Genomic DNA, 26,618 nt, shown 5'->3' with positions numbered 1-26,618 from the left:
GTGCTTTTATGCACATTTACTAACTTTCACAGCTTTCAGCGCTAATGTGGAACTGCAAGAACACATGTGTAACCTTAGAGTAGGTAAACTTTCATGGTTTGTTTGTGTTCAAACTTCATTGCTACACACTTACAGTCTCTGAAATGTCTGTTGTATTACAGTTCATACAAAACTGTAAAAGTAACAGCACAAACAATGAGGCTTTTTTCATAGCTCATTACTGCTCAAAGTAAATATATGGTGAAGATGCATGTGCAGTGTATAAATGATAGGGAAGGCACTACATTATAATCTGTATTACTGGCACCATGAAGATAGTTTGTTGTACCCGCGCGAGTGGTACATATGTGCAATTGCTTCTCACATTTCTCTAGAGGTTGAAATAGACTATAGGATATAATAGAACTATCTCATTATGTAAACACAAATACAACTACCCAAAGTATTTGTAGTTTACAGCAACCCAAAATATGGGTCATTTGAGTTTACAGTGCAGTAACTAGTTAATACTAAGTATACATATAGCTGGCTTTCACAAAAATCATCAGTAACCATCTATCTATCTAAAGCTGAAAGCTGTTTGTCTGTCCGTCTGCTTTGTGACACCACTAACTCAGCAACTAAACCACACATCGATCGACATGGGACTTTATTGAAATTAAGTGCTCATCATCTGGCAACTCCAAGTTTGTTGTTACAATTCACTACGCCCTTTCATTTGTTCTACAGAGTGTTGAAGGTGTTGGTGTAGAGGAAAACTTGAACTATATTCCTGTCAAAATCATGAACAAACAGCCCAGGCATTAACTGTTAACCCAAAGGTCCAGGGTTTGATTCTGCCTATGACAACTTTTTTCCTTCTCAGTGCCACCTTTTCATGACATACTTTTTCATGTCAGCTATTCGGACAATGCTTACTCACCAATCTTTGACATATTGACATGATTCACATGCGAAATAAAATGCTCATAATTTGGCTACATCACAAAGTTTATTGCAAGCTTCTACATGCTCTTCTTTGTCTGCTACAGCACGTTGAAGACCATGATGTAGAGAAAACTGCAGCTGCATTCCATAGCAAACTACAGGACAAACAGCTCAGCTGGTATAAGCCTGATTACTGCCATTGTAGGCTGCGGGTTCAAATCCAGCCACAGGAACAACTTTTTTTTCTGTGTTATCTACCCTTTTGATGCATACTTTTTCTAGCTTAACTTGTTATACTTTTTCTAACCTTTAACTTGTTATTGCTTATAGCAAGTTCATAGCATCCCGGTATTGCTTCACAGCATATGGACTATTGGCAAGTATACGCTAGCACATTTAATAGGTATATAGGGCAGGCCAATTGGATGCATGCTCATTTGTCTGTGCGCTTATCTGTGTGTTCTATTAGAGAGTAAGTGCCATCTTCTTATTGTCACTTCAATTCTTATGTTAATTTTGCTCAAAACTTTTGCGGCTTTCAGTATAGCTATGACGAATAGTACTGCTTTAAATACTTTTGTACTGATTCATTCTCTTTGTTGACCATGTTATGGTTGATAGGACAGGTACTATTAGCACCGCATAGGCTGACCATAATAATTATTGGTTTAGCTTACATGCTGTTCTACTGTTTAGTTAACCAGCTTGTTTACACCATTTTACTGTTATAATTATAGGATTGCATGATGGAACATGGTTCAGGTAAAGGTGATATCACCATGCATACTTTAGGACATGACATGATCTTTAATAATGCTTCATTCCTAGTACATTGATTTGTCATTGTTGTTGATGTGGAAGGTGAAACAGTCCTGCACAAAGGACAGGTACCAATGCTAGTACTCAACAAGCTAACGTAATGTAACATACAAGTAACTATAAAATCAAGAAAATGTTGCAACAATACATTATAAATAATGCTGTCTGCACTCTGCAGGTATGTATATAGCTAGAATAGTCACCCTCATGACTACAATGGCAAAGTATATGTATATCAAAATTATAATGATGTATAGACAGAGATTATGAGTTGAATTATTTGAAATACCTACAGTATGTATACAGTGGATTATATTTAAAATTAAGGAGTTACAATCGCAGCCTTAATGTTTTCAACAACTTCTGTGAGTTCTTCTACTTTTTTAAGTTTAGCTAACAATGTTGGCCACGTTTTAGGGGTAACACCTTTATTGGTACTTAACCAGTCTGCGAAGAGTTGAACACAGCACTTCTTCGGGTCCTCATGATACTTTTCTTTTATTGCTTGAACATCATGAATTTTGAATCGTAAAGCATAAGCTACATCTTCCCAATGTGCTTTAATCTTTGGAACCACAATGTAGTTAAGATCTCCCATTTCAGGTACTAGATAATATGCACACAACATAAATACACACAATTGTTTGTTTTCTGTTTTACCAGTGTTTAGTATTCCAATATTAACTGTTGTATCCTTATCATCGCTTAGAGACTGACTGGGCAAATATTCTACAGACATGTACAAATCCATATGCACAAATTATAGAGTAATTATAAACATGTGCAAAACATACTATACGTATTTGCTTGGGTCACATACATAAATTCAGAAGTGAACACACAAATATTCTGAATCAACAAAGATGCATGTATCACCTTTGCTGCACTAGTAGCTGCCTATCACATAATAAGATTAGGAGTGTTGTAGTGCTTACACTGGGGAGATGGGAAGGGCTCCACCCATGTATAGCCTTTAAAATAGTAAGGGATAACAACCGAAGAGGACATGGCTAGTGTGCTTACTCCTCAATGGCTAAAACGTAGCAAGATCAGCACAGAAAGCATTATAGGCAATCTCCACTCCTTCTTGTCAAGCCAGGTCCTTTTTCACATACAGTATAGTTGGACCAGAAATGGCCATTTGAGCATAATTGCCACAAAGTCGGCTCTTAAAAAATTTGAGGAATGCTGTAGCCTAGTCAGATACTGTAACTGGTTATTGTGCAGGGACGTATCCAGGATTTTCAAAGGGGTTTTCCAGATTTGGTAGTGAGTTATTGATGCAGGGGTCTGGGGCACAACCCCCAGCCACTGACAAATTTTCAACATCAAATGCTTCAAAATTTATTAGCTCATGATATGCTATCTTCCAATATATGCCTGATTGCATAGCTCCCATTATGTCCTATCAATTATGGTTTTAATATGGCTGGTCAGGAGTATTGTAGTGATCCAAATAGCTATATCCAAATTCTTCAGTTAAAAGCTCAAAATAATGTTTCAATGCATTTACATTATTCTTTAATAAATTATACTTGCAATCTGTTATGACTGGTCAATTAGAGTACTTTCGACTGCTCTATTAGAGTATCTCGATCTTTATTAACGTTTTCCTTGCATAGTTAAATTCGTATTCTTGTTCTCTTTTGAACAAGTTACCTATTACATGCACTGTTCCCATCTTTCTGTACATTTGTGCATCTAAACTATGATGGTTGGTGTTTATGCTGTAGGCCCACAAGTTCAAATTTTGTAGGGGATTCTGGAACCCCAAGAAACACCCCTAAATATGTTCCTGTTGTGACTGTTTTGTAAATTCTGGTGAAAACTGATACATAAATTTTAAACAGATAAAAGGGCATGATTCTTATATGGCTAATATGGTTAGTAGTGAGAATGGTTGCAATTATGTTGCAGAATAATTATTTTGACAGAGAAATCAACCACAAAACAACAGCACTATAATGTATATAACACGATTGATAGTAAAATTGATTTTGATATCATTTCTTGGCTGCCATGCACCTGAAATATTTGCATCAAACTTCTTTTTTAAAACTGCACCTTTCTACAGCATTACAGTATACAACTTATCATGTTCCTTTCTATCATTTTAAAGTGCTTACCTGATTTAATGTTAACTTTCAAGTCATCCACGGCACCAGAAAGTTTATGTTCATTTAGTGCAGAAATCAGTTTGCAATAACAGGGATGTGTGTCTGTTTGCCTCCATTCAACCAACATTTCAAAAGTTTTATCTTCAATTCTTGTTTGCCTTTGCTCAATATTGTCAATTATGTAATACTTTAACTGTAGTGAGTATCCAACAAATTTCCATTTCAAAACCAAATGTCTTCTAATGCTTGACAACACGGGATACTGTGCTTTGATACATAATTCTACAAAGAGTACATACATTACACAAAATTAAATATGGAGCAACAACAATATACATTTTCAAATAGTAATGTTATGGTTTACTATTATAATGGCCGTTATTTAAAAACTGCAAGTAGTTTCTTGCTAGTAATGATTACTTGTTTGTATCATGTATGTATCACATGACTAACTACAGCATCAAGCGTAGAATAGTAAATTTCAAGCCACTGTACAGGTTAAATTGTCTATCACACATATATGTGATATGTCAGGGGTGGATCTAGAGTTTGGAGGGGGGTGCAAAGCTTTGCTGAAAAGTTGAAGAGCAAAAAAGGTCACAGCAATAATGGCTATCCTTTACCAAATGTATCAAGACACATGGTAGTGTGTCGTGCGGCCCAAGAAGCTGGCGTGCAACACCCATGAGAATATTGACAGGAAGAACGAAAACACAATTTTCACACCTCCGTAGCTCTGTGCTGCCTTGATGAAACAAGACGATTTTTGCTGTGAACACGCCCTCCAACTTCAGTACTCCACATTCCAAATTTGAGTGAAATCGCTTCAAGCATTCCCAAGATAAGCGACTTCAAAAATTGGGTTAGTTTCTTCCTCTTTTCACACACTTACAAAAACTGCTATAAAACGCGAATGCAATATCCGATTGCCTTGAAATTTGGCACACAGAAGGGGGATATAAAGGCACATCTCTGTACCAACGTTGGCTGGAATACGATAAACAGGTAAAGAGTTATTAGCAATTATTTACGAAAAATAACACCAATATGTTGTCACGCCTACAGGGTAAACCGCTTAAAAGAAGAAGCTGAAAATCGGTGGGTGAATAGGTTAACTGTTGAACCTCAAACCTTTTGTGGTTTGAAAGAAATCGAGCTAAAAACCAGGAAGATACAACGAAAAAACCAACAGTGTGTAACAGTTATGCAATCGAGATTAGCTAATAAAAAAACAACTGCTTGCCACGCCTACCAGATAAACCGCTTGGGGTAATGCTTTGAAAATCACTGTACAGATGGAGTAATCATCTTAGAAAGGCTCTTCAATGGTGTAGAAGAATCAGACTTAAAGCCACGGAATTATAACACGAAATCCAACTTGGTGTAGCAAGTGCGAGATCGAGATACTCTAATAGAGCAGTCACCCTGAAAAGAATTAAGAGATCAGCTAGAAACAAATTGTCCTGTAGAGAGTTCAGCTACAAACAATTCACCCTGTAGAGAGATCAGCTAGAAGAAGTTACCTTGTAGGGAGTTCAACTACGTAGTTCAGCTAGAAGAAGCCACCTTGTAGAAAGTTCAGCTACAAAGAAACCACCATGTAGAGAGTTCAGCTACAAACAAATCGCCCTGTAGAGGGATCAGCTAGAAGAAGTTACCTTGTAGCTACAAAGAAACCATCATGTAGAGAGTTCAGCTGCAAACAAATCACCTGTAGAGAGTTCAGTTACAAACAAATCACTCTGTAGAAAGATCAGCTAGAAAAAGTCACCTTGTAGAGAGTTCAGCTACAAACTAGTGACCCTGTAGAGACATCAGCTAGAAGAAGTTACCTTGTAGAGAGTTCAGCTACAAAGAAACCATTGTGTAGAGAGTTCAACTACAAACAAGTGACCCTGTAGAGACATCAGCTAGAAGTTACTTTGTAGAGAGTTCAGCTACAAAGAAACCATCATGTAGAGAGTTCAGCTGCAAACAAATCACCTGTAAAGAGTTCAGCTACAAACAAATCACAGAGATCAGCTAGAAGAAGTTACTTTGTAGAGAATTCAGCTACAAACAAATCACCCTGTAGAAAGATCAGCTAGAAGAAGTCACCTTGTAGAGAGTTCAGCTACTAACTAGTGACCCTGTAGAGACATCAGCTAGAAGAAGTTACCTTGTAGAGAGTTCAGCTACAAAGAAACCATTGTGTAGAGAGTTCAACTACAAACAAGTGACCCTGTAGAGACATCAGCTAGAAGTTACTTTGTAGAGAGTTCAGCTACAAAGAAACCATCATGTAGAGAGTTCAGCTGCAAACAAATCACCTATAAAGAGTTCAGCTACAAACAAATCACCCTGTACAGAGATCAGCTAGAAGAAGTCACCTTGTAGAGAGTTCAGCTACAAAGAAACCATCATGTAGAGAGTTCAGCTGCAAACAAATCACCTGCAGAGTACAAACAAATCACCCTGTAGAAAGATCAGCTAGAAGAAGTCACCTTGTAGAGAGTTCAGCTACTAACTAGTGACCCTGTAGAGACATCAGCTAGAAGAAGTTACCTTGTAGATAGTTCAGCTACAAACAATTCACCCTGTAGAGAGATCAGGACTCACCTTGTAGAGTGTTCAGTTACAGAAACCACCATGTAGAGTTCTGTAATAAATGTGTGTATTATATATATATATATATATATAAATAATTTGTACATTTACTGATAAAATCAGAAATACTTAAAGTATTTAACATCTGCTTCATCTTTTCTTCTTCCTGTGGTAAAGAAAAAAAGGTAGGTTAAAAAAGCCCCAAAGTCGGCCATAAGCCAGCTTTGGGGTATACAAATACAAAAAGAAGTGAAATCTAATCCAAAACAGCCAAGCTGTAAAAAAAGAGTGCAGCCCTCAAAAATGCTATGGTGAAAAATGATGTGAAATCCAAGGTGGCAGCCAAGAAATGGCTGTGATGGTAGGTTAATGGTAAAAAATTTAATAACAACAATTCAGGTGAATTTTGTGCCAAGACCAAGCAGCACCAAATTCACCTTAATAATTAATGTTGTCAGGACATTGGTAGAAATTTCAATGTAAGTGCTGGTATTTAAAGTATCAGCAAACAGTGGGATCAGTTCACCTTTATAGGTACACACGTACATACATATTATTATGCACGCATATACTCTTGCTAAAATAGCTACATACATACAGGATGTGTCAGGGGTAGTGGAGAAGGCCAAAGAGTGGGGGAAATATAAAAAAATGAAAGTTAGCACGTAAAATTTGAAGCATACAGCAGATACGAATGTTGTTTATGGAGGTATGGGAGTTTTTCCCCAAGAAAATTTCATGTTTTAGAAGATCTGGAAGATAATTTCACTATCATTATTTGCAAGCAAAGGAAGTGGCTAGTTAGAATTTTAAAAAGAAATATAAACCGACTGTTCTATTAGAGTTGCTGATTGCTCTATTAGAGTATCTTGATTTTCTTACACGTATCGTCCAATCAAGTGGGAGGGGACATGGCCCCATGTCCCCTCCATTTCCTTTTCCTATGGAATGTGTTAATAGAACATTGTATAAAAGTACAAAGTATGCATGTACAATATGTATGCCTTAGAAACGGTTTAAATATGTATAGCTTTACCTGTGCTTAAATGGGTAACAGTAGAGTGATTAGAAACGCCTGTACTTGTGATCTTCGCAATACTGTCTTGATGTGCTTCTATACAAAAGATAATTACAGATTTGTGCACATTCAATATATGTACAGATCATGTACTATCTCAGGAGTGGTCTTGTGCAAATTGCTATGGCTTTGGATTTCACATTGATTTTGGGAAAGGTGAGGGAAAAAGTATTGAGCATTTTATTCAAAAACCGTACTTAAACAGAATAACTAGCCGTGGCACAAGTATGTAATGCACTTGTACCTAGTACCTTACTAATATGGCTAGCTAAGTAATAAATTGTGACTGGATCTCCAAAATTCCCACATGTTTGTGCAATCCTCATTTTACAGTAGAGTGCATTAAACACAATAGGTGAAATCAAAAAAAAATCCATAATTTGTTTGAGCACTTGTTTTATGATGAAGGAAGATGCTAACAGTAAAAACTGTGGTGGCATCATGTTCTCATAGCATGACAAGTTTGAAAATATTTGTTTTGCTCACAAGAAGACAGAAGATTTGAGCAGGGCTGAAGCCCAGAGATTTTGAGTGGTCCGGCCATCCATGAACTCAATGAACTGAAATGGAGGTAATAGTCATGCATACTATTTATTGATTTACTATGATTTTAAAATTATCTGCTACCAAATTGCATGTACCAAGCTAGAGGGGTCTGAGGGTATGCTCCCCCAGGGAAATTTTTGAAAATAGATGCTCTGAAATGGCATCTGGAAAGCTATTTTACATGAAAAGCCTCTTTCTCCTTTTTGTTAGTATCAAAGATATATCCTGGTAATTTTTACCTAGTAATTTAATTTCATATCTAATTTTATATACTTTAAAATTCAGTGGAAGCTTAGTAATTCTTTGAGATACAGAAGTAATTAGTATTGTAATTGCTAATGCATGACATGCATGCAATGGCTTATATATTCTGCTGACTGCTCTATTAGAGTATCTCAATCTTTAAAAAAGTAGCTGAAAAGTGGTCCGGCTAATGTCGCACCGTGGGCTCTGGCCCTGGATTTAAGCATTTTTCTGCTTTGCATTTAATGAGCACTTCACTCTTGCTTTTCTCAAACCTTCACCTCATAGGAGGGCCCCGGAAGACATAACTTACCCAGCAATGGATTTGCCTGTTCATGGATGGCTTGTAGGGCTGACCATTTCTATGGCTATCTAGATAAAGCAATTGTAATAAAATGGAATTTGAAAAATACATGAACATCTGAGGTTCTTGCAGATCTGGTCACAATAAGATTCAATGCTTTAAAATGTAATCAATTTGCATTTTAAAATGCATACAGCATTTATTCCATGTATTTTGCAATTAATAAGTTATTTTTGTGATTTATTAATCACTATGTTTTTGTTGCTATGAAAGTGTCACTCGAATAAACCACGAACAATACACAGATCTAGTTTATGTATGGTGTTTCCTTGAGCCTGCTCTACATTTTTGTTCAAGTAAGGGAGGGAACATACCCCTTCGACTTAAATGGATACGTAGTTTCTAGTCGTCTACAAAGTCTGTGTTATTGTTTTTTTTTTGGTCATTACAATCTTAAACTTGAACCAATCTCATGAGGTGACCATTTCCTGGCTGCCCTGTATATGTGACTGTCTCAGCAAAAACCTGACTTGTTTGCACAACTTCTGAATTCTTTTATTGTCTGCAGTATCCAAGGAATGGATCACCAAAGTTTCAACCTTCTATGGTGAGTAGTTTTGGAATTTCAGCACTAGACAGTAGGAAGAACAAGGTAATTGATTTGTACAGCGACTATACTGAAAATAAACTATAGGCTCTTACATTCGCAGCCATAACTTCCATTTGCATTAGTACAACATTACAATTTGTCTTAAATTGTTTACCATGGATTAGCAAATCAGCCAAGGTAGCTTCTAGTTGGTTAACTGCTCTTCCTCTGCAGGAGCATGGATTTGCCCTGCATAAGTCAGCTTTCCAGGATGCTCTTGCTTTACATTATGGTTGGTCTCCTCTTAGAGCCCCTTCTCTTTTTGCTTGTGGATCTTTTTTCTCTGTGGACCATGTGCTATCATGTGCAAAGGGTGGTCTCCCTTTGCTGAGACACAATGATATCAGGGACCACCTTACTGCTTCTCTGTTAACTGAAGTTTGTTCTCAGGTCATTGTTGAACCTGAGCTAAAACCTGTCAGTAATCCCGATGAGTACTCCCTCTGTACCTCAAATACTCACCTCGTCTGGATGTTGCAATAAATGGTTTCTGGGGTGGCCAGTCAGAGAAGAGTTTTGTCGATGTTACAGTCTTCAATCCATATGCCGTTTCTAGCAAGTGCTCCTCACTGTCTGCAGCCTACAGGAAGCATAAGAATATCGAACAGCATGCTTATGGCCAATGCATTCGTGAAGTGGAACATGCTTCATTCTCTCCTCTTGTTTTTTCAGCCACTGGGGGTCTGTCTCATGAATCCACCATCTTCTACAAACATCTGGCTTCTCTATTGTCCACCAATTGGGTTAAAAAAATTACTCTGTTACCCTGAGTTGGCTTCGCTGCTGTCTTTCTTACTCTTTACTGCAATCTTCCATTGCCTGTATTTGTGGTGCTCAGCCATCTTCTGGTCATTTTGACAGAGCTCCACCTCCGATGAATCTGGTTAGGCTCGTTTAATGGACTAATTCAATTATTAATGTTTACGTTTTGTATAATAATTACTTTAGTTCTCTTTTAAAAAATAGTGTCACGTACATTTGTCTACGATGCTGTAAACGTAAACAAGATCGTCATCATTTCTTTAACTAAACCACCTTCATACCCGTATGCATCAGTGACTACAGGGCTAACTAACACTATAAGCAAAATCCACAGCACATTGTAAAGATGGCACAAAAATTCATATAAAGACGAAACCAGAGAAGAGTAGCCCTCAGCCTTCGACTTGCAAATTAAAGACTTCCTGTTCAGTTGAGAGGCAGAAACCTAAGTAAAGGAATGAGAACGATTGGAGATAAATTATAGAAGGACTCACAGATGATGCGGGAAGCAGCAAATTCACTGTCACATATAGAAGAGGGTTCAGGTAAGCCAAGATCATCCCAACGAGCAGGAAGGTAGAACAGCTTACGTATTGAGTCATAAGGAGGTGAACGACCAGTGATAGTGGGGATAAAAACCTGGCTAATTACATAGTCAAATGGCTGAAGATAGGAGGAAATGCCAGGAACAGTACGACAAATGAACAGCCAGCAGCTAGAAAGCCCATGAGTGAAGGCACAATAGGCAGCTTGGGGTTGAGCTTCAGCAATCTTAGACAGTTGCTTTGCTTCTTCAGACCAGACTTGAACCTTCTTAGAGACAGGATTCTGGATGTAGGACATAGTTCCTATTGAAGCACCAAGGTAGGGGTGTCCATCACTAATCACATTCACCCCAGAACCAGCAAACAGTTGTTCAGTATCAGGAAGTAGCTTCGCCTTAGTAATTGGCCAGGTCTTTGAGCATTAATAAAATAGCCAAAAGGACCTACAGTGCAAACGTGTTGCCACCATTGGTACAATCTTCCAAGCACATGCATCATCAGCATACCAAATTTGTTCAACATCCACTGGCAACTGCTTTCAAATTGGGATTGTAACATGCATACTGTTGGGGCTACAGGAACGAAACAGATTTTCGAACTCCCCATGAACAGGTGAATAAGATGATGTATAGTTTTAATCGATTTGAGTCTTCCTTCTCTGAGTAATGGCCTGATAAAAACTTGTGTATTTTTTCTTTGTAGCTTATGAAAAAGATTATTTTTAATTTTGATTTTCTCAATATTATATGCATGCTTGTGCGAACAAGCTGGGTTTTTGCTGAGACAGTCACATATTGGAGCTAATGAATGCTCAATTAGAGTATCTTGATCTAATTTCCACGAAGTATGAATAACAACAGTAAATAACACAATTCCACATTTTCTTGATATGAAACACAGTTTTATGTAATGTGTATTGTGTTCATGCATTTTTGGTGGGCACATTAAACGTTTTAATGAAAATTGTCCAAGTAAGCTTTACTCTAAGGCATATACTTCATGCCAGTTTGAAACATGAATGAAATTGGTTTCTGAATATGATGTGAAAAGCCTTCTTGCAAGCATTGTTAGGCTTGTGCCAATTATTCTGACATAATTTCGAACATAATAGGCTAGCAAAGCATCATACATTACGTCAGCATGATGCTGTAAGTTTAAACACATACATAAACGCATTTATCACACAACAGTTTCATAAAACAAGGCACACACCTACAGCCAGCTTGCTGTGGATGCATGCCTGGTTGAAGGACTGTAAGTAGCTGTGGGCTATGATGCATGCATATATGTGACTGGATTTTGGAAAAACGATCCAAATCGTACATTAGAAGTTTCGAGATAAACGGTTTTAAAGAATTGAAGCCACCATAACTCTCCAAGGATAGCAAGCACGCGTATGAAATTTACACAAAAGATGCATCAATCTTTCAAGGATAGCAAGCACGCGTATGAAATTTACACAAAAGATGCATCAACCTTTCAAGCCACTTCCAGTACTTGTAGCTGCTTGTACAGTTTCCCGCCCAATAAGATAGAAAATCTGAGCAGTTGGACGAGCGAAGTAGTATCACGAGTGCTCACAAAGGGGTGGAGGCTGGGGGGTGGCGGGGAGGGCAAGAGATAGACCTCAAAATGGAGATAGACCTCAAAATGGAGATAGACCTCAAAATGGAGGCAGACCACGATTGGAGTCCAGACACGAGATTACAGGGCTGTGCTGGCTCCTTAGTAGAGGTGTGCGATTATCTAGATATATTCAATTATCGAGATATCATAAGACTTATCGAGATAAGAATGATAGGTTTATTAATCTAGATAATAGTAAACTTCCGTAAATTATTTTTATACCTGATGGTATATAGGCACCTTCCTGGGGGCTCCAACTCTCCTACCACTTGGAAACAGTGTTAAGATTAACATTTTTCACCTTTTATAGTCTTCAAATTGTGATTTGCTCATTTTTCTGGTTACAATGTTGGCAGTTTACTAAAATAAATAATTGTTTCAGTTATCGAGATATGTTAGATAATCGAGATAAGTTCAAAGAAGTTGAGATATGTCTAAATTAGTCATCGCACACCTCTACTCCTTAGTGGCTGATATGTAGCAAAATCAACAGAGAACATGTCTGGCCAACATTTTTATTTATTTATTTAGGCTTTATGGTGTAAAAAAAAACAACACCAAAGGTCTGTTGGTAGCAACCAACAGCCATAAAATACGTACAATTAATACTAACTACTTAAGTAATTACATAGTTACATGGTTAAGATTATAAGTGATTAAAATTGGTAGTTGGAGGTTTAGTTTGATGACTTCTGGAGCATGGACATAAGTAATGTAGAGTGCAGTTATTGTTTTCATCAAAGTTAGTCAGGAAATGGTCCCACAGATTATAAGGCTGTCCACCAGTAAACCACTGATTCTTGCCAAGCCAGGTCCTTCACAAGGCCTGAAACCGCCATTTGAGCACTCCACACCACCCAGAAAAGATGTGTGTAAAAACCAGCCTCGTGTAGTTTGAGTAGTGCTGAGGGTCAAAACTTGTAGTACGATAGTGTAGCTATCCACTGGTGGTGTTAGTTTGATTTTGCCTGATGTGCGATTTGGATCGGTTCTGTAAAATCTGGTCACATATGAAGGTATAGTATAGTTGTACAATATTAGTGGTGACATGTTAACGTCTTTGTTGGCTCAAGCTAGCAAATTTACAAATTAATGTTGGAAGAAATGGGCAGTATTCATTATTGAACCAATAGGATTTTATTGCATAAGGGAATATTTGTAGTTATCATCATTACTAATTTACTAAAATACATCTAAAGACATGTGCCACAAGGCATATAGTTATACAATGGGCATGAGTGCTTTGCCCGATAATATACACACAGGAAAACTGCTGGCTTACTTTACAAGTGTTATTTATATTGGGCTGTGTGAATTTCAATAGAAATGATGCAAGAATATGACAAGCACTACTGTAGTGAGGATGTAATGATGTAAGCATATGAAAAATTGATTGTGGGTTTAAACAGTGAGCAAGTAATCATAGGATACCAAACTGCGATGATGTCTTAAGTGTAGCTAAGTACTCACTATATTTTTTGTGAACAAATTATAGCCATGAATAAATTGTAGTCGTGCATGAACGCTAATAGCTTAATGTATTAAGCATGCATTATGCAACATCGAGCCAGGTGTCTAGGATTTATCAAAACAGTATTATAGAACTAACCTGTTAACTTTCTTAGCTTCATTTCAGTCCAAGGACTCCCTCTATATACTTTCACAACACTACTTAAACTTAATCCCACAATCAATCCCAACAAGTGTGGGTATGTTATAGCAGAGAGATATCATATATAGCACATCAAAGAAAAAAAAATCTGGAATAAGGCTGTGCAAAGTTACTGGTCCTACCAATTCCCCAAAATTGACTAGGTCAGCTGTTTTTTTTTTTTGCAACTCTTTGATGTGGCAGTGGTACACTACATTTGACATAGCAGTGAATAAATTATAGAGAAAAACAAAGTTAATGTATAAAGTTAGTGCATCTTTATAAAGAGAAAAGTGTTTACAAGACATGAATAACTTTCAACAGACATAAAAAATAATACTATAAATTATTGTATGGTGATTGTGCAATTCATTCTGTGAAAACAAAAATGACCAGGAAGGGAACCAGAAACATATAATTAACTTTTCGTGGTCTAATATATATGTATATCTACATACCTCTGACAGCTGTAGTTATTACAAACTTTGCAATCTCAAGCAGTCTTTCATTTTGAAGTCTTTTACATACAGTAAAACTAACATTGAGATGTACTGATGAAATGATTTGTCTACATCGAACTTGAAAACGAGGTGGATAAGCATAAATTTTCTCAAGATCTGCCAATACACTTGCAGGATGCTCCCAATAACTGAAATTCTTGAACACAATCTATAAAGATGTAGATATATGAGATGCTGTAAATTACGAAAGTTTGACGAGACTTAAGTTTGGAAAATCAGCATACAAATTAGTTTGGCAGACAAAAGTTTGGCGAATTTACCATGTAGCTAATATGGAACTATATACTGAATAGCTGAATGGTGAACCAAATATGCCAAACTTTAGTCACTCCAAACTTTCGTCATTTACAGCTAGTACATACATTTATCATTTTTACAGCAGCCAAAGCATGTAAGGGTTTCTATTTCTAATACAGTGCATCAATTACCTCAAGTTTCCCATACTTATCTATGTGCCAACCATTGTAGAAAAGGGAATCCTCGGAAATGCATAAGACCTCTTTTTGAGAATAGCAAAATTGAACAGCATGTTGAAGGTTTCCATTTTTCCCATTGTACTGCAGCTTGATTGTCTGTATGGAATACAACATAACATGCATCAACTTATTAGATTACAACATATTCATATACTTCCATTCCAGTGAAGTAGTAGAGGAAAATGGGGAGAAATGGTAATAAAATCCTAGCAGTGGAGTTTAAATCCCAGAAGCTTATTGACTTCAAAATTTAATACATCATTTACCCTCCACTGACACATTCTTTTTGCAATTACTGTCCCTATAAGAAAGCTACAGTAAGCCAGTTTAAAAATTCACAAGTCATGCATCTATTTCAAAGATAGTTATAACACCTTGACCTGGGCTTTTTCTCAATGTTTTGACTGATAATTAATATGCACAAACATTGAAGACAGATATGACAAATACACTATAAGTATATATGTACATGCCTTCATGCAATCAGAGTTTGCTGGACAAAAAGCAACTTCACCAAAATGCACTTCATTAATATCATAGGTATAAAACATTGCCACAAAATGCTCAGAAATTTGCTGCACTTTCTTTCTTAAACAAATAGAACAAAAATGATCAGTAGCAAACGCACAATAACCAATCTCATAGTCAAAACAATAGGAATCTCTTGGTACTTCTTTCATCACTTGTTTCCCATCACTTGTTAACTCCAAGTCACGTACACATGCTTGCATTACACATACATTATTTATGTCTTCCAAATTGCTGAACTTGGCATAATGACTCATAATTAAATATACAGGAATCTTGAAATCGTAGTGAGCACTGACCCAATAGAAACTACTAATCGGGCTATAATCATCCGGTAGTTTGTAAGGACCAAGTTGGCTTGCAGTTGCCTGTATTTCCACACAGTCTCCAAAAGACACAGCATTAGGAGGAACAACAATAGCAAAATCATGATTTTGGTTGTAGAATGTACCTCCATTGTAGTCAACATAATAAGATATGATGTCATCTTTAGACAAGGGACACTCCTCAGTTACTTTAATATAGCCAACTGGAATATCAACTCTGGAAATCGTATCTTCAGAAGCAATATCATTTATCAGTAAATATCGTGAGATGTAGAGTTTATGAAGCACAAATCTGTTGATGCTTCCTTGAGATTTTTGAGGAGGAGGAGATAAGTAATCATCGATGAATCGTGGCCTGATATTTCTGCCACAAACATTAAGGTAAGTGAGTAAAAAACTGGTTGATAATATAACATCCACTAAAAATTCAGTCTCAGTTGAAAAATTAACAGAACTTTGATGCATATTTAAAATTTGTAGATTAGGATGACACCTTAAGCCTTTGGCAATATTTAGTAGACTAGTGAAAGACAGTAAATTCTGAGATATGTTCAACTCTTGCAATGTGTTACACTTAGATAGAACAGTAGTTAAATTGTCTACACCATCAGACGACACCAAATTCTTGCTAAAATCTAATATTTTTATGGCATTCATTTTTGCTAAAGCACTTGCAATGTGCACTATGCTGGCTGTAGAAAGCTTATTACAAGAAATAATCAGTTCTTGCAATAAATCATTATTATCAATAACAGCTATTATGCTGTCTGTAAATCCATCATCAATTATGTTTCTATGCATTCTAAGAAATTTAATTTTGCTAAATTTTTTCAATGACTTTACAATTTTGATTGCTTTTGAAGCAGTCAAATTAGTGTTACTAATATCAAGTCCTGCAATAGACTGGACTGTAAGTAAGAATGTTGTTAATTCCTCTGCTTCTTGATCAGTAATATCACAATCATTGATTTCTAAGCAATTATACAATGCAAGCTGCCTAGATGCTAACTCAACAATACTGGCTTCTGATTTACAACTGCCATGATCTGCAATAGAAACATTACTACTGTAAATGCATACCTGTGCACATACGTACGTATTGTTCAGGTAAAGCTATATACATGCAAATGTATACATACATATGTATGTATGTATGTATGTATGTATGTATGTATGTATGTATGTATGTATGTATGTATGTATGTATGTATGCATGCATGTATGTATGTATGTATGTATGTATGTTATTGTATGTATGTACATAATGATGTACATATGTATGTCAACAACAGGAACTTTATGCATGTCTAAAATAAAAACTAACTTACATATGTATTTACGCTCCAATTTCTTGTACTCGGATAAAGTACTATCATGTTGTTGTTGTAATGCTTCATTCTGCAACCTCAATCTTGCTAGAACACCTGCAATACATGTGTCATAAAATCCACATAGTTAGAATTATCATGAACCAAATGTACAAAGCACATGATACAGTTCAGTGCAAAGGTTAAGATTATCCATGCACAAAAACGGTGAAATGACACTGTTTAAGTCTGCAATCACACACAGAACCTATTGGAACTATATAAACTCAGTTTATACATGTACAGTGGTCCCTCCATTATGTGAACTCATTGAGCCCTGAGATAATCAGATCATAGAAGCCTATTCATAGTCTGTTTAATTACTCTAATACAACGTACACCTACAAAATTTACTCAATTTCGAAATAGTTAAATATTTAAGGACAATTTGTTCATAAGTAATTATTGTATGTGTGTGTTTATAGCTACAGTATGTATGTTGTGTGGACATAGCTAAAGAACAGTTTTGGCTGATGCTGCTGCCCTGTTAAAAAATAACAATTAGCTAAATTATTAAAATACTCTAATAGAACAGTCATTTCCACAGTTCGGATAATCAATAGCCGGATAATAGAGGGACTACTGTAAACGGGTAGAAAAATTATAGGGTAAGACAAGTGTCATACCGTGACTAAACACAACCAAGAAGCACATTACGAATACGTAAGGTGACCATTCAAGTAAAGTACACTGTACATAAGAGTGATTCTATATTCTATAACACCGTAACTGTACATAATGGAGTTGCCTAGTTAAATCCCATGGCTACTATTAGCAGCTACTATTCACAGGACATGTAAATGAAGTGTGGCGACCACTTAGTATATCAAAGCTTTTTGCTATAATTACATACCTGTATGTAAGGCACCTACTTATGTGCGCACATATGCACTTATGTACATACAGTACTGCTCATACATAATGTCGTCTTGCGAGAGTGTGAGCAAATAAAAAACTTGCTAATTAAAGGGCGTGGCACCTGTTTCACTCACAAGCATTCATCCTGTTTAGTTTGGGATGAAAACGCACGAGTGAAATTAGCAAGTTTTTAATCGCTCGCACTCTTGTGAGACGACGTTGCGTTTGAGTGGTACTGTATGATTGTACAAACATTTTACTGTGAACTGATCAGGAGCAGCATATGAAAAGTAAGGTTTCAAACATTTATAGAATAGATTTCCTCTCTTGTTCTTACATATGCACATTGCTGTAGGACTCTTTCCCCTGCTAGGTATACAGTTAATAAGTTTATCACATCCTAGAACAATTTTTGTACACTGCTGTATGAATTTACCTATGTAGCAGTGGTATTAATTGAAGGTGGCAAATATGTTAGAAGCAGTGTAGTCACTAATCAAATGTGGAGACTATTTGAGGTGTAGCATTTAATCAAGTGAATACATATGCATAATTATGGTCTTCCCTAAAGAGCAGTAGAGCAGCACAGCACCACTCTATTTTGCTCAAAGTTCCTTTGACGCGATAAAAGGAATGTGTAAAATTAAGAAAATGACTTTGATGTTGGTAGCAAATTAACATTTTTATTGTTGTGCTTTATTTTGCTAGGGAGAACTCCGGTTGTGTGTCTCACATACCTTCTGTCTCAGTCCAGTGTCGTTTTATCATCAACTTGTCATCTACCAATTCATTACATGACTGTTAACATGTAACTTTGTCTCATACATGTGTATGCTCACTACCCCCCCCCCCCCCCCCCACACACACACACACACTCAGAGACAGACAGACAGACACAAGTACACTGCTTTGTGGATGAGATATACTGTATTTCAAAAGAAGTGTAAGGAAAAGACAGAGTACATATCAAATATGAGCCCATATAAAGTCCACAGAGCTAATTGTCCTCTATGACCACATTTTAACAATATTAATTTCAAAGAACCTTAGTGAGTTTTGATAGAAGCCCTTTTCACCCTTTGACCACTGCTTCTTTATAAAATGAATACTGGTAAAAAGTGGTCATACAGGACAATTAGCACTGTGGACTTTATGGGCTCATTAATGATGGACTAATAGTGAGGTAAGGGAGTTTGTAAAACGTGGAATAATGGAATTGTGGAATAATGAAAACTAATCTTTTGCAGATTGTACAAATAATTATATGCTCTATAGTAATTTTATTTACACCTTGCAACAGCTCTGCGTGGCGTGCGAGCTTTAAATGGGGCGAGCACACAAACAATCATCCTACCTTCTACCTTTCCTAAACTTACTTATCTAAGGTAAATGAGTTTAGCGAAAGTAGATCTTTCTATGTTGATTGGTTGTGTGCTCGTCCCATTTAATGCTCGCCCAGCTGCTGTTTATCCATTGCCGTGGCGTGCCATGCAGAGTTGTTACAAGGTAAATAAAGTATAATTACTATAGAGAATCTAACTATTTGTACAATCTGCAAAAGATAAGTTTTGCTTATTCAGTAATTCCGTATTCTGCATTTTACAAACTCTCGTGAATACTCTCTTCTCCATTATTTACTCTTGGTAGCACTACACACATAAACACATAACGTATGCGTGCTCGTACCAATTTATTGTTGCACACATTTGCTGTACAAGGCTATGAAGCATACCTTCCAAGTGATGTGCTTTTTCTTGCTCTATACGTAACTGGTCTTTAGCTTGTTGAAGTTGTCCTATACAAAATGGATACAAAATACACACACACGCACACACCATATATGTGACCATCTCCCAACTTGTTCGCACAATCACGCAGAAAAACAAAACTTAAAACAAATTCATAAAATTCCACACGCTAAAAAGAAAATATACGCAAGTTTTTAGTGGACCACACTCAGAGAAGGAAGACTCAAATTTATTAAACTATATACCATCTTATTCTCCTGCTGATGGAAACTTCAAAAATCTTTGTTTTGTTTCTGTAGTCCCAATCTTGTCACATGTGTTTGTTTACAATGTGGTAAACAAGATCGTCATTTAACTGAACAGCCTACATGCCCATAAGTGTAAGAGACTACAGGGCCAACACTATACCTGGTTGATATGCTAATCCATGGTGAACATTATTGAGCCAAATTCCAATGTTGTAGACTAATGCAAGTGGAAATTACGGCTGCAAATGTAAGCACCTGCAGTGCATTTTCAGTATGGTCACTTTACAAATCGATTTTCTTGCTCTTCCAACTGCCTAGCGTTATAATTCCAAAGTTCCAAAACTACTCACCACAAAAGGCTGAAACTTTGGTGATCCATTCCTTGGACACTGCAGATAATGCTGAGAAATAGAAATAATTCAGAAGTCGTGCAAACAAGTCCAGTTATGGTCACATGTGTTAATGCATACATGTATACCTGTTATATACAGAGTATACTGTGGCATTTGTTACAATATGGTTTTTACATGCCTCAATAATGAGGTGGCCATCGATGATTTGTGTTCTTCAGTATGAGCACTATCTCTGAAATCCAAGTCTCTGTGTGTGTATGTGCATGCATGCATGTGTGTGTGTGTGTGTGTGTGTGCGCGTGTGTGTGTGTGTGCGTGCGTGTGTGTGTGTATGTGCATGCATGCATGTGTGTGTGTGTGTGTGTGTGTGTGCGTGCATGTGTGTGTGTGTGCGCGTGTGTATGTGTGTGAGCATGTAGAGTACATATACAGAGAGTGTACATATATGTAGATACATACAACACAGAACAAACCTACTAATTCATCCTGTTGACCTTTAATTTGTTCTAATTCTGTCTCCTGTCGCTGACATTCTGCTTCCTGTCGCTGACAAGTATCTAAGACACAAGTCACATGCATGTGACTAGCTGAGCAAATTTTCTAAAAGTACATGGTGTGCTGTGCCTTTCAAAATTGATATTTTATGATTCACGGCACAAAACGGTATAGAATTTAGCAACTGGTGTTGCAGGATGTTTAGCATAATGGTAAGATACAAGTGCATAGGTCAAGAAGAAGATCAATTTTCAGTAGTCTTTGTTCCTTATAGTTATAGTGATGGATGTTCTATTAGAGTATTTTGACTCCCAGTAGTAGTGGTAATATAATTTTGACCCCTCTCTTGTTGAAAGAGATTAGCCCTTCCCTTCTTATTTTCCATCTTTTCGTTGTCCATGCAACTGTACCTGTACTTTAGCTTTCTAGTTAGCACATACTAGTACCTAAAATTTAAAGGGGGGTGCTTCAGCAGTTACTATTCAGTACCCCCTAAATCCACCCTTGTCTATTAATAACTTAAACTGACATTGCTATATGAAACTCTGATTTAACCATTGCCAGATTGTTACCTACATTCTCTAATATAGTAGCAGCCACCCTCACATATGTGTAGTATTCTGTACGTTAGTATTCCATGTTATAAGTCACAGAAGTTGCAGCGTATACACACATGATAGATGTCAGTGGCAAAGCTCACCTTTTAAGCTTGCTAGTTCCCTTTTAAGTTTGGTCTGGTCCTCTTCCAATAGACTAGTAGTTACCTTAAGCTCCCTCAGCTCTTTAGCTTCTTTCTGGTAGTCAACTACATACATCAAAACAGTTGTCCACGGAAATTGAACATTTACTTCTTTACTACGTATGTATGTAAGTATGTAAACACATACCCTACATGTGTGAACCTTCTACCATATAGTCGGAAATTTTCAAGGGACAAAACTTTTGCGAATTTCATGAGTAATGATAGCTTCGTGAAAATATAATCGTGAAGTGTTTCAGGTTTATACACATACTGTACATGTAGCTACAGTATTGCCTTACCAAATCTGTTTTCTAGACTTTTGTGAATTAAAAAATGCGAAAATCATATTTTACAGTTTTGCGAAAGTTTCATCCTTCAAAAATTTCCCGTATAAGACAGACACTGAGAATTTTGGCTTACTGAGCAAGAATTTTCCTCTTTTAAAGTCTGTGGTTAGGACCAAAACCTTTTGCCCAAATTCCTGTTGATACAGAGATATGCAGTACAGTACATTATTGCTACAAGTACTGTAAAAGGAAAAATTAAGAATTTTAATTTTAAGCATCTTCTTGACTGTTTTATAGTGTTTTCTCACGTAAAGAAAGCCTTGAGGCTGTCCTTCATTTTTGTTTACATAAGTATGGTTATGTCTCCCTTTCAACTCGAAGGATACACTATCTATGGTAGCCTAAGAGGCCTTGAAGTTGTTAAACGTCTATAAACGAAAAGGAAGACTGTTCACGAAGAGTCGCCATACCCATATTTCAGACCACCACCACAGAACAAAGTTTATGTGTGTGGAAGTTTATATCTAGCTTTAATTCTTATATCCTAGCTGCTTTTTACCACTTAACAATTTTGCTCAGTCACACGTGAGTGCGTACGGAAAAACATAGATAGGTACACACACATGCACGCACACACGTACGCATGAACACAAGCACACACTTTTACAAAAACAATTTCACTAAACCAGGCGTGCACCTGGTTTAAAAAGTACTGAAACAAAGGAGCACCTGCAGATATACTAGTGAACATTTAATCCCTAATTCAGTCATGGCTACTTGTTTGTTTATAACACTATTATGACTGGTGAATTGCATCAAAGAAAAGGATGGCACCAAAATTAATGTTTTTGCCTGAACACACATCCCAGTTTTCAATTACTGGCTCGAAAGTGAAGTGGTCATTATGCTCTACTTTCAACTATGATCAGCCTGTTACACAGTGCTACAAATGAATAAAAGTATTAGAAATGTCTCTGCAATCAATCTGGAAAATGCGGATGATTCCCATTTACAAATGTGAAGCCATACATCTTGCTACTGCAAATTGACACCTTGGCAGATAGAAATGGGACACAAAGGAGGACAAAGGTAAGTCCACAATGCGTGCACTGTACATACTGCGGTATACCAAAAGGCACATCTCATGACGAGGCAGCATCAAACAGTGACAAAATAAAGCCTGTAGCCCTAGCTGTTATTGAGTTACACTTGTCTGAAGGAATCAAGCAAGCAAGCAGGCAGGCAGGCAGGCAGGTAGTTAGCCAGTAGAAAATATTTTTAACAATCTATCGGAAGCATTTAGGGTTGTACTGAAGGAACTTTTGGGCTTGGTTATACCTACAGTAACCAATTCGCCTGGATGGTATTGTGAAGCTGGTTTTTGAGTGATATTTGGCCAGAAACACCCAAACCTCCATGATCCCTAATATACAGTATTATCGTACTGTATGATACAAAAGTTGAAGTAGACGTTTCTAAAGGCCTCAGTATTTTCTATCAGGAAATGAATGTCATTGCAATATTTACTTTCAGCTCAGTTCTATTCTAACAGAATCTGTACATTCATTCACAATATTTATGCAGATAAATGCGTAAAACTTTACAGGTGTACCTTCCAAGGAACGTGCTCTATCTTGTTCACGATGTAGCTTGTCTTGGGTCAGCTGAAGTTGTGCTGAATAGAAATTAATAGTACATTGAACAACAACTAAAGTGAGTGCCTTTTGAAATATAGTAAATGTATGTGCACACGTGTACATTTTACAGGTGTACCTTCCAGTTTCTTTGCTCTTTCTTGTTCAAGATCTAGCTTCAGCTGAAGTTGTTCTGAAATATAAAACTAATTGTAAACAGAACAAAAACTCAAATAACTGCCCCCCAATATAATGTATGGAGTTTTACATACGTAGCACAGTATCAAATCTACATGTAAACAAAATATATATTGAAGAACAGAGTATGTACGTAAAAACACAGAAACACTGCCATAATAGTGCTTAAACTTTACACTAGACTTATGTTGCTAGCAACTGCCTAATTTATGTAATTTCGTTTTAACATACTGGTTTACTTTCTAGTTCCAATTCTACATATTTACCTAAAGTTTTTCATGCGACATTAAGGGACTATAGCAATTGTTCAAATGTACAAATTTTAATAGACTGGGGAGGTTGGTCATTCATCTTGTGATTGTATGTAGTTCAACACTTGACACCTCAGATCATTGCCAAATATTTGAAGAATGAATTACGTAGCCATGCCTAGCTCTATCCAAACATATTATTGAGATATAGCTGAAACTTTAACAACCCATTGGTTTTCCCTAGATAACAAAAGTCATAAAGTGAAGTTTGAGAAAAATGCAAACTACAGTAGCACTCAAACGCAATGTCATCTCGTGAGAGTGCAAGCAATTAAAATACTTGCTAATTAAAGGCGTGATACACATTTAGCTCGTGAGTATTCATCCAAACAAAACGGGATGAATACTCGTGAGCAAAATGGGTGCCACACCCATTAATTAGTGAGTTTCTTAATCGATCGTACTCTATTGAGATGACATTGCATTTGAGTGGTACCGTTCAGCAAGTTACATATATGTGTATCAGATCAGAGCCATTACAAAGTTTCTCTTGCAAATGAACAAACCTTCATTAGCACCTGGTGCCATGCTACGTACACTGCCATAAATCAAATGTGATAAGATGATACATCGCCAACCTCCTGTCATTTCTCTCCATAGTACACTCTAGTCATTTAAAAGTATTGTAAACCATAAGTACACGTATTTGTCTCATACGCATATAGGATATCCCATTTGCGCATACAACCAGAATAAACAACGGTGAAGCTTCATTGGGTCTACTTCTGTGTGGTAGCATCCCAGTAGCTGAATCAGAAGACTTTTAAAAAGGGCTGGAATATGACAATTGTGTAGCTAGCTACAGTACTAATCTAGTACATGTATGTAGCACCTACTAGTACATACTTTGTAGCAATTAACCATTAAGAGGTTTCACTGTTGTCCAGGCCATTAGAAATACAACTGAGGCCTTAGAAGTAGTTAGTGTAATAGCTTTCATAATGAAGACAACAATTGTTATTTTTAGAGGCACTTATTTCATATGATAGCAGTTTCAAGTGATTTTGTATTAGAGAGCAAAAAATGAGTGCTTTGTCAATAAGTCGTACAAGAAACCTGCTCAACAGGTCATCAAGTACATAAGGTTCCCTTTCCTATGCTCAGTTTACAAGAGGGATCAGGTGACGTAGATATTTGTTCCCCCATGTACTTAAATATGAGCACCCCGTACATGTTGCATCGCAGAGAACTTCTACCAGCAGCACTAAATTTCAATGGTCGTGCGAGTAAGTTGGACCTGTTCTTGACACTGATCACAGTGCTGTTTTAAGGAACTGAAGTATGCCTATTCACTTTCCCCATGAAAGTTTCTGAAAGACAAAGAAGAAACACTGTGACAAGAAGACAAAGTTAAGGTTTGAGACTTAATGCTGTTACAGCAACCGATGCTGCTATATAGAGGTCAAAGAAGACAAGACATTGAATGTGTTGAGACATGCAGTGACTCCTTAATATGGCCAAAAATTAGCAAATAGCCAAAACAAGACTGGCCAATCTGGAAAGTTTCGAAAAGGCAGACTATTAGTACACCAAAATCCCAAGCCCAAACCCAAATTAGCGGTAGAGTGAGAGCTGATGATGCACGGTCAACACTCAGAGCCAGCTCAGTTTAACATGACAAAATCAGGCCGTACATGATAGTGAAGAGATTCAATTGACCAACAAGATTGATACAGCTAGCATGGTTTCATTTAAGGATTGGGGGCACTCGTTTTACCTGGATAAATCTTTGCCCCCCCCCCCCCCCCCCCCCCTTCTTAAATTTAAGTAATAGTTTAAATGAAAGTACCTCAGAATGTGTCAGAAGCCACCAGGCAGAATCCAAAATACAAAAATTTCCTGGGGGTACCTGAGAGGACTTCTAAGACACAGACATACCCACAGGCCACCTGGATGCCATGTATATAAAAATAAGCAGACGGATCTTTGAACTATTGCCCCCTCCACCTTGAGTCATTTCCTAGATGAACAGGACTTAGAAAAAGATAGCCACCAAGGGCTTTATGCAGTATTTCTAAATAATTTCAATTAATAATTACTAGCTCCCAATGTGGTTGGCCAAGTGGCACGCAAGCATATGATTGGAAACAAGAAATTAACAAATGTTGGCCTAAATCCACTCTTCTGTCCCATATGTGTATGAAATGGGTGGTCTGCCCCATACACATATGGTCCATAACACACAAGTACAGTTTGTATTTAGAAACATACCATACAGCTCTTTAGTGAGTGCTGTTTCACCATCTACAATAGAGAAAAAGTACTGCATGTAATACATACCTTGTAAATTGTAGATATTCATAACACAATGTTAACATTGATGGACATGCTTGCAGTAATTAATGGATTAGTGTTAGGTGAGTAGCAATCTACCCCACCCCCTCTAAAACAGCAACTCAATCATGTCACGTCTACATATAATTCTTCTAGAGGGACACTGCTAGGCTATCACAGCACGTATATACGTAACACTGTAACACGAGTCCAATGCAAAAAAAGGTGGCTATAAAACGCGCTATACTCAAACACGCCTTACTACAAATCCAAGATCTTACCATCAGTTGCTTGCTCGTGGATTTCACGAGATCGGTTAAAGAAGCTTCGTAGTTTGCTAGTCATATCTCTGAGGGTAAGGTGAAGGTTAATTCTATTTAATGCCAATGTGAGCTTTAT

At 37.0% G+C, this 26,618-nt stretch overlaps 1 protein-coding gene across 5 annotated transcripts; it reads right to left on the bottom strand.

Moving 5' to 3' along the window:
• Positions 1-1,891: 1,891 nt before the first annotated feature.
• Positions 1,892-26,618, bottom strand: LOC136254809 (uncharacterized). Of its 5 annotated transcripts, XM_066047549.1 has the most exons (16): positions 26,501-26,618; positions 26,157-26,189; positions 23,576-23,629; positions 23,415-23,477; positions 21,474-21,578; positions 20,752-20,835; positions 19,662-19,724; positions 18,667-18,708; positions 17,033-17,128; positions 15,324-16,750; positions 14,803-14,946; positions 14,312-14,522; positions 7,486-7,563; positions 3,873-4,145; positions 2,407-2,475; positions 1,892-2,352 (listed from the first exon to the last, which is right to left on the bottom strand). In XM_066047549.1, the coding sequence occupies exons 1-16, from the start codon at positions 26,562-26,564 to the stop codon at positions 2,069-2,071; spliced, it is 3,090 nt and encodes a 1,029-aa protein (XP_065903621.1). In that variant the 5' UTR covers positions 26,565-26,618; the 3' UTR covers positions 1,892-2,068. The 5 variants fall into 5 exon arrangements, with proteins under 5 accessions (XP_065903621.1, XP_065903624.1, XP_065903622.1 ...); XM_066047552.1 differs by lacking the exon at positions 7,486-7,563; XM_066047550.1 differs by lacking the exon at positions 18,667-18,708.

The sequence above is a fragment of the Dysidea avara genome, chromosome 4 (genome assembly GCF_963678975.1).
Source record: "Dysidea avara chromosome 4, odDysAvar1.4, whole genome shotgun sequence".
Classification (NCBI taxonomy): Eukaryota; Metazoa; Porifera; class Demospongiae; order Dictyoceratida; family Dysideidae; genus Dysidea; species Dysidea avara.
Note: the sequence above shows the minus strand (reverse complement) of the source record. Positions and strands in the feature narration are given on the sequence as shown.

What these genes read in the sequence shown, in the direction of transcription:
- LOC136254809 (XM_066047549.1), bottom strand. Translation starts at nt 26,564, where the DNA reads ATGACTAGCAAACTACGAAGCTTCTTTAACCGATCTCGTGAAATCCAC. An exon ending in GAAAGTTAACATTAAATCAG is followed by an intron (nt 2,476 to 3,872) that starts GTAAGCACTTTA and finishes ACATGTCTGTAG; the next exon opens with AATATTTGCCCAGTCAGTCT. An exon ending in TATTGGAATACTAAACACTG is followed by an intron (nt 2,353 to 2,406) that starts GTAAAACAGAAA and finishes CATATTATCTAG; the next exon opens with TACCTGAAATGGGAGATCTT.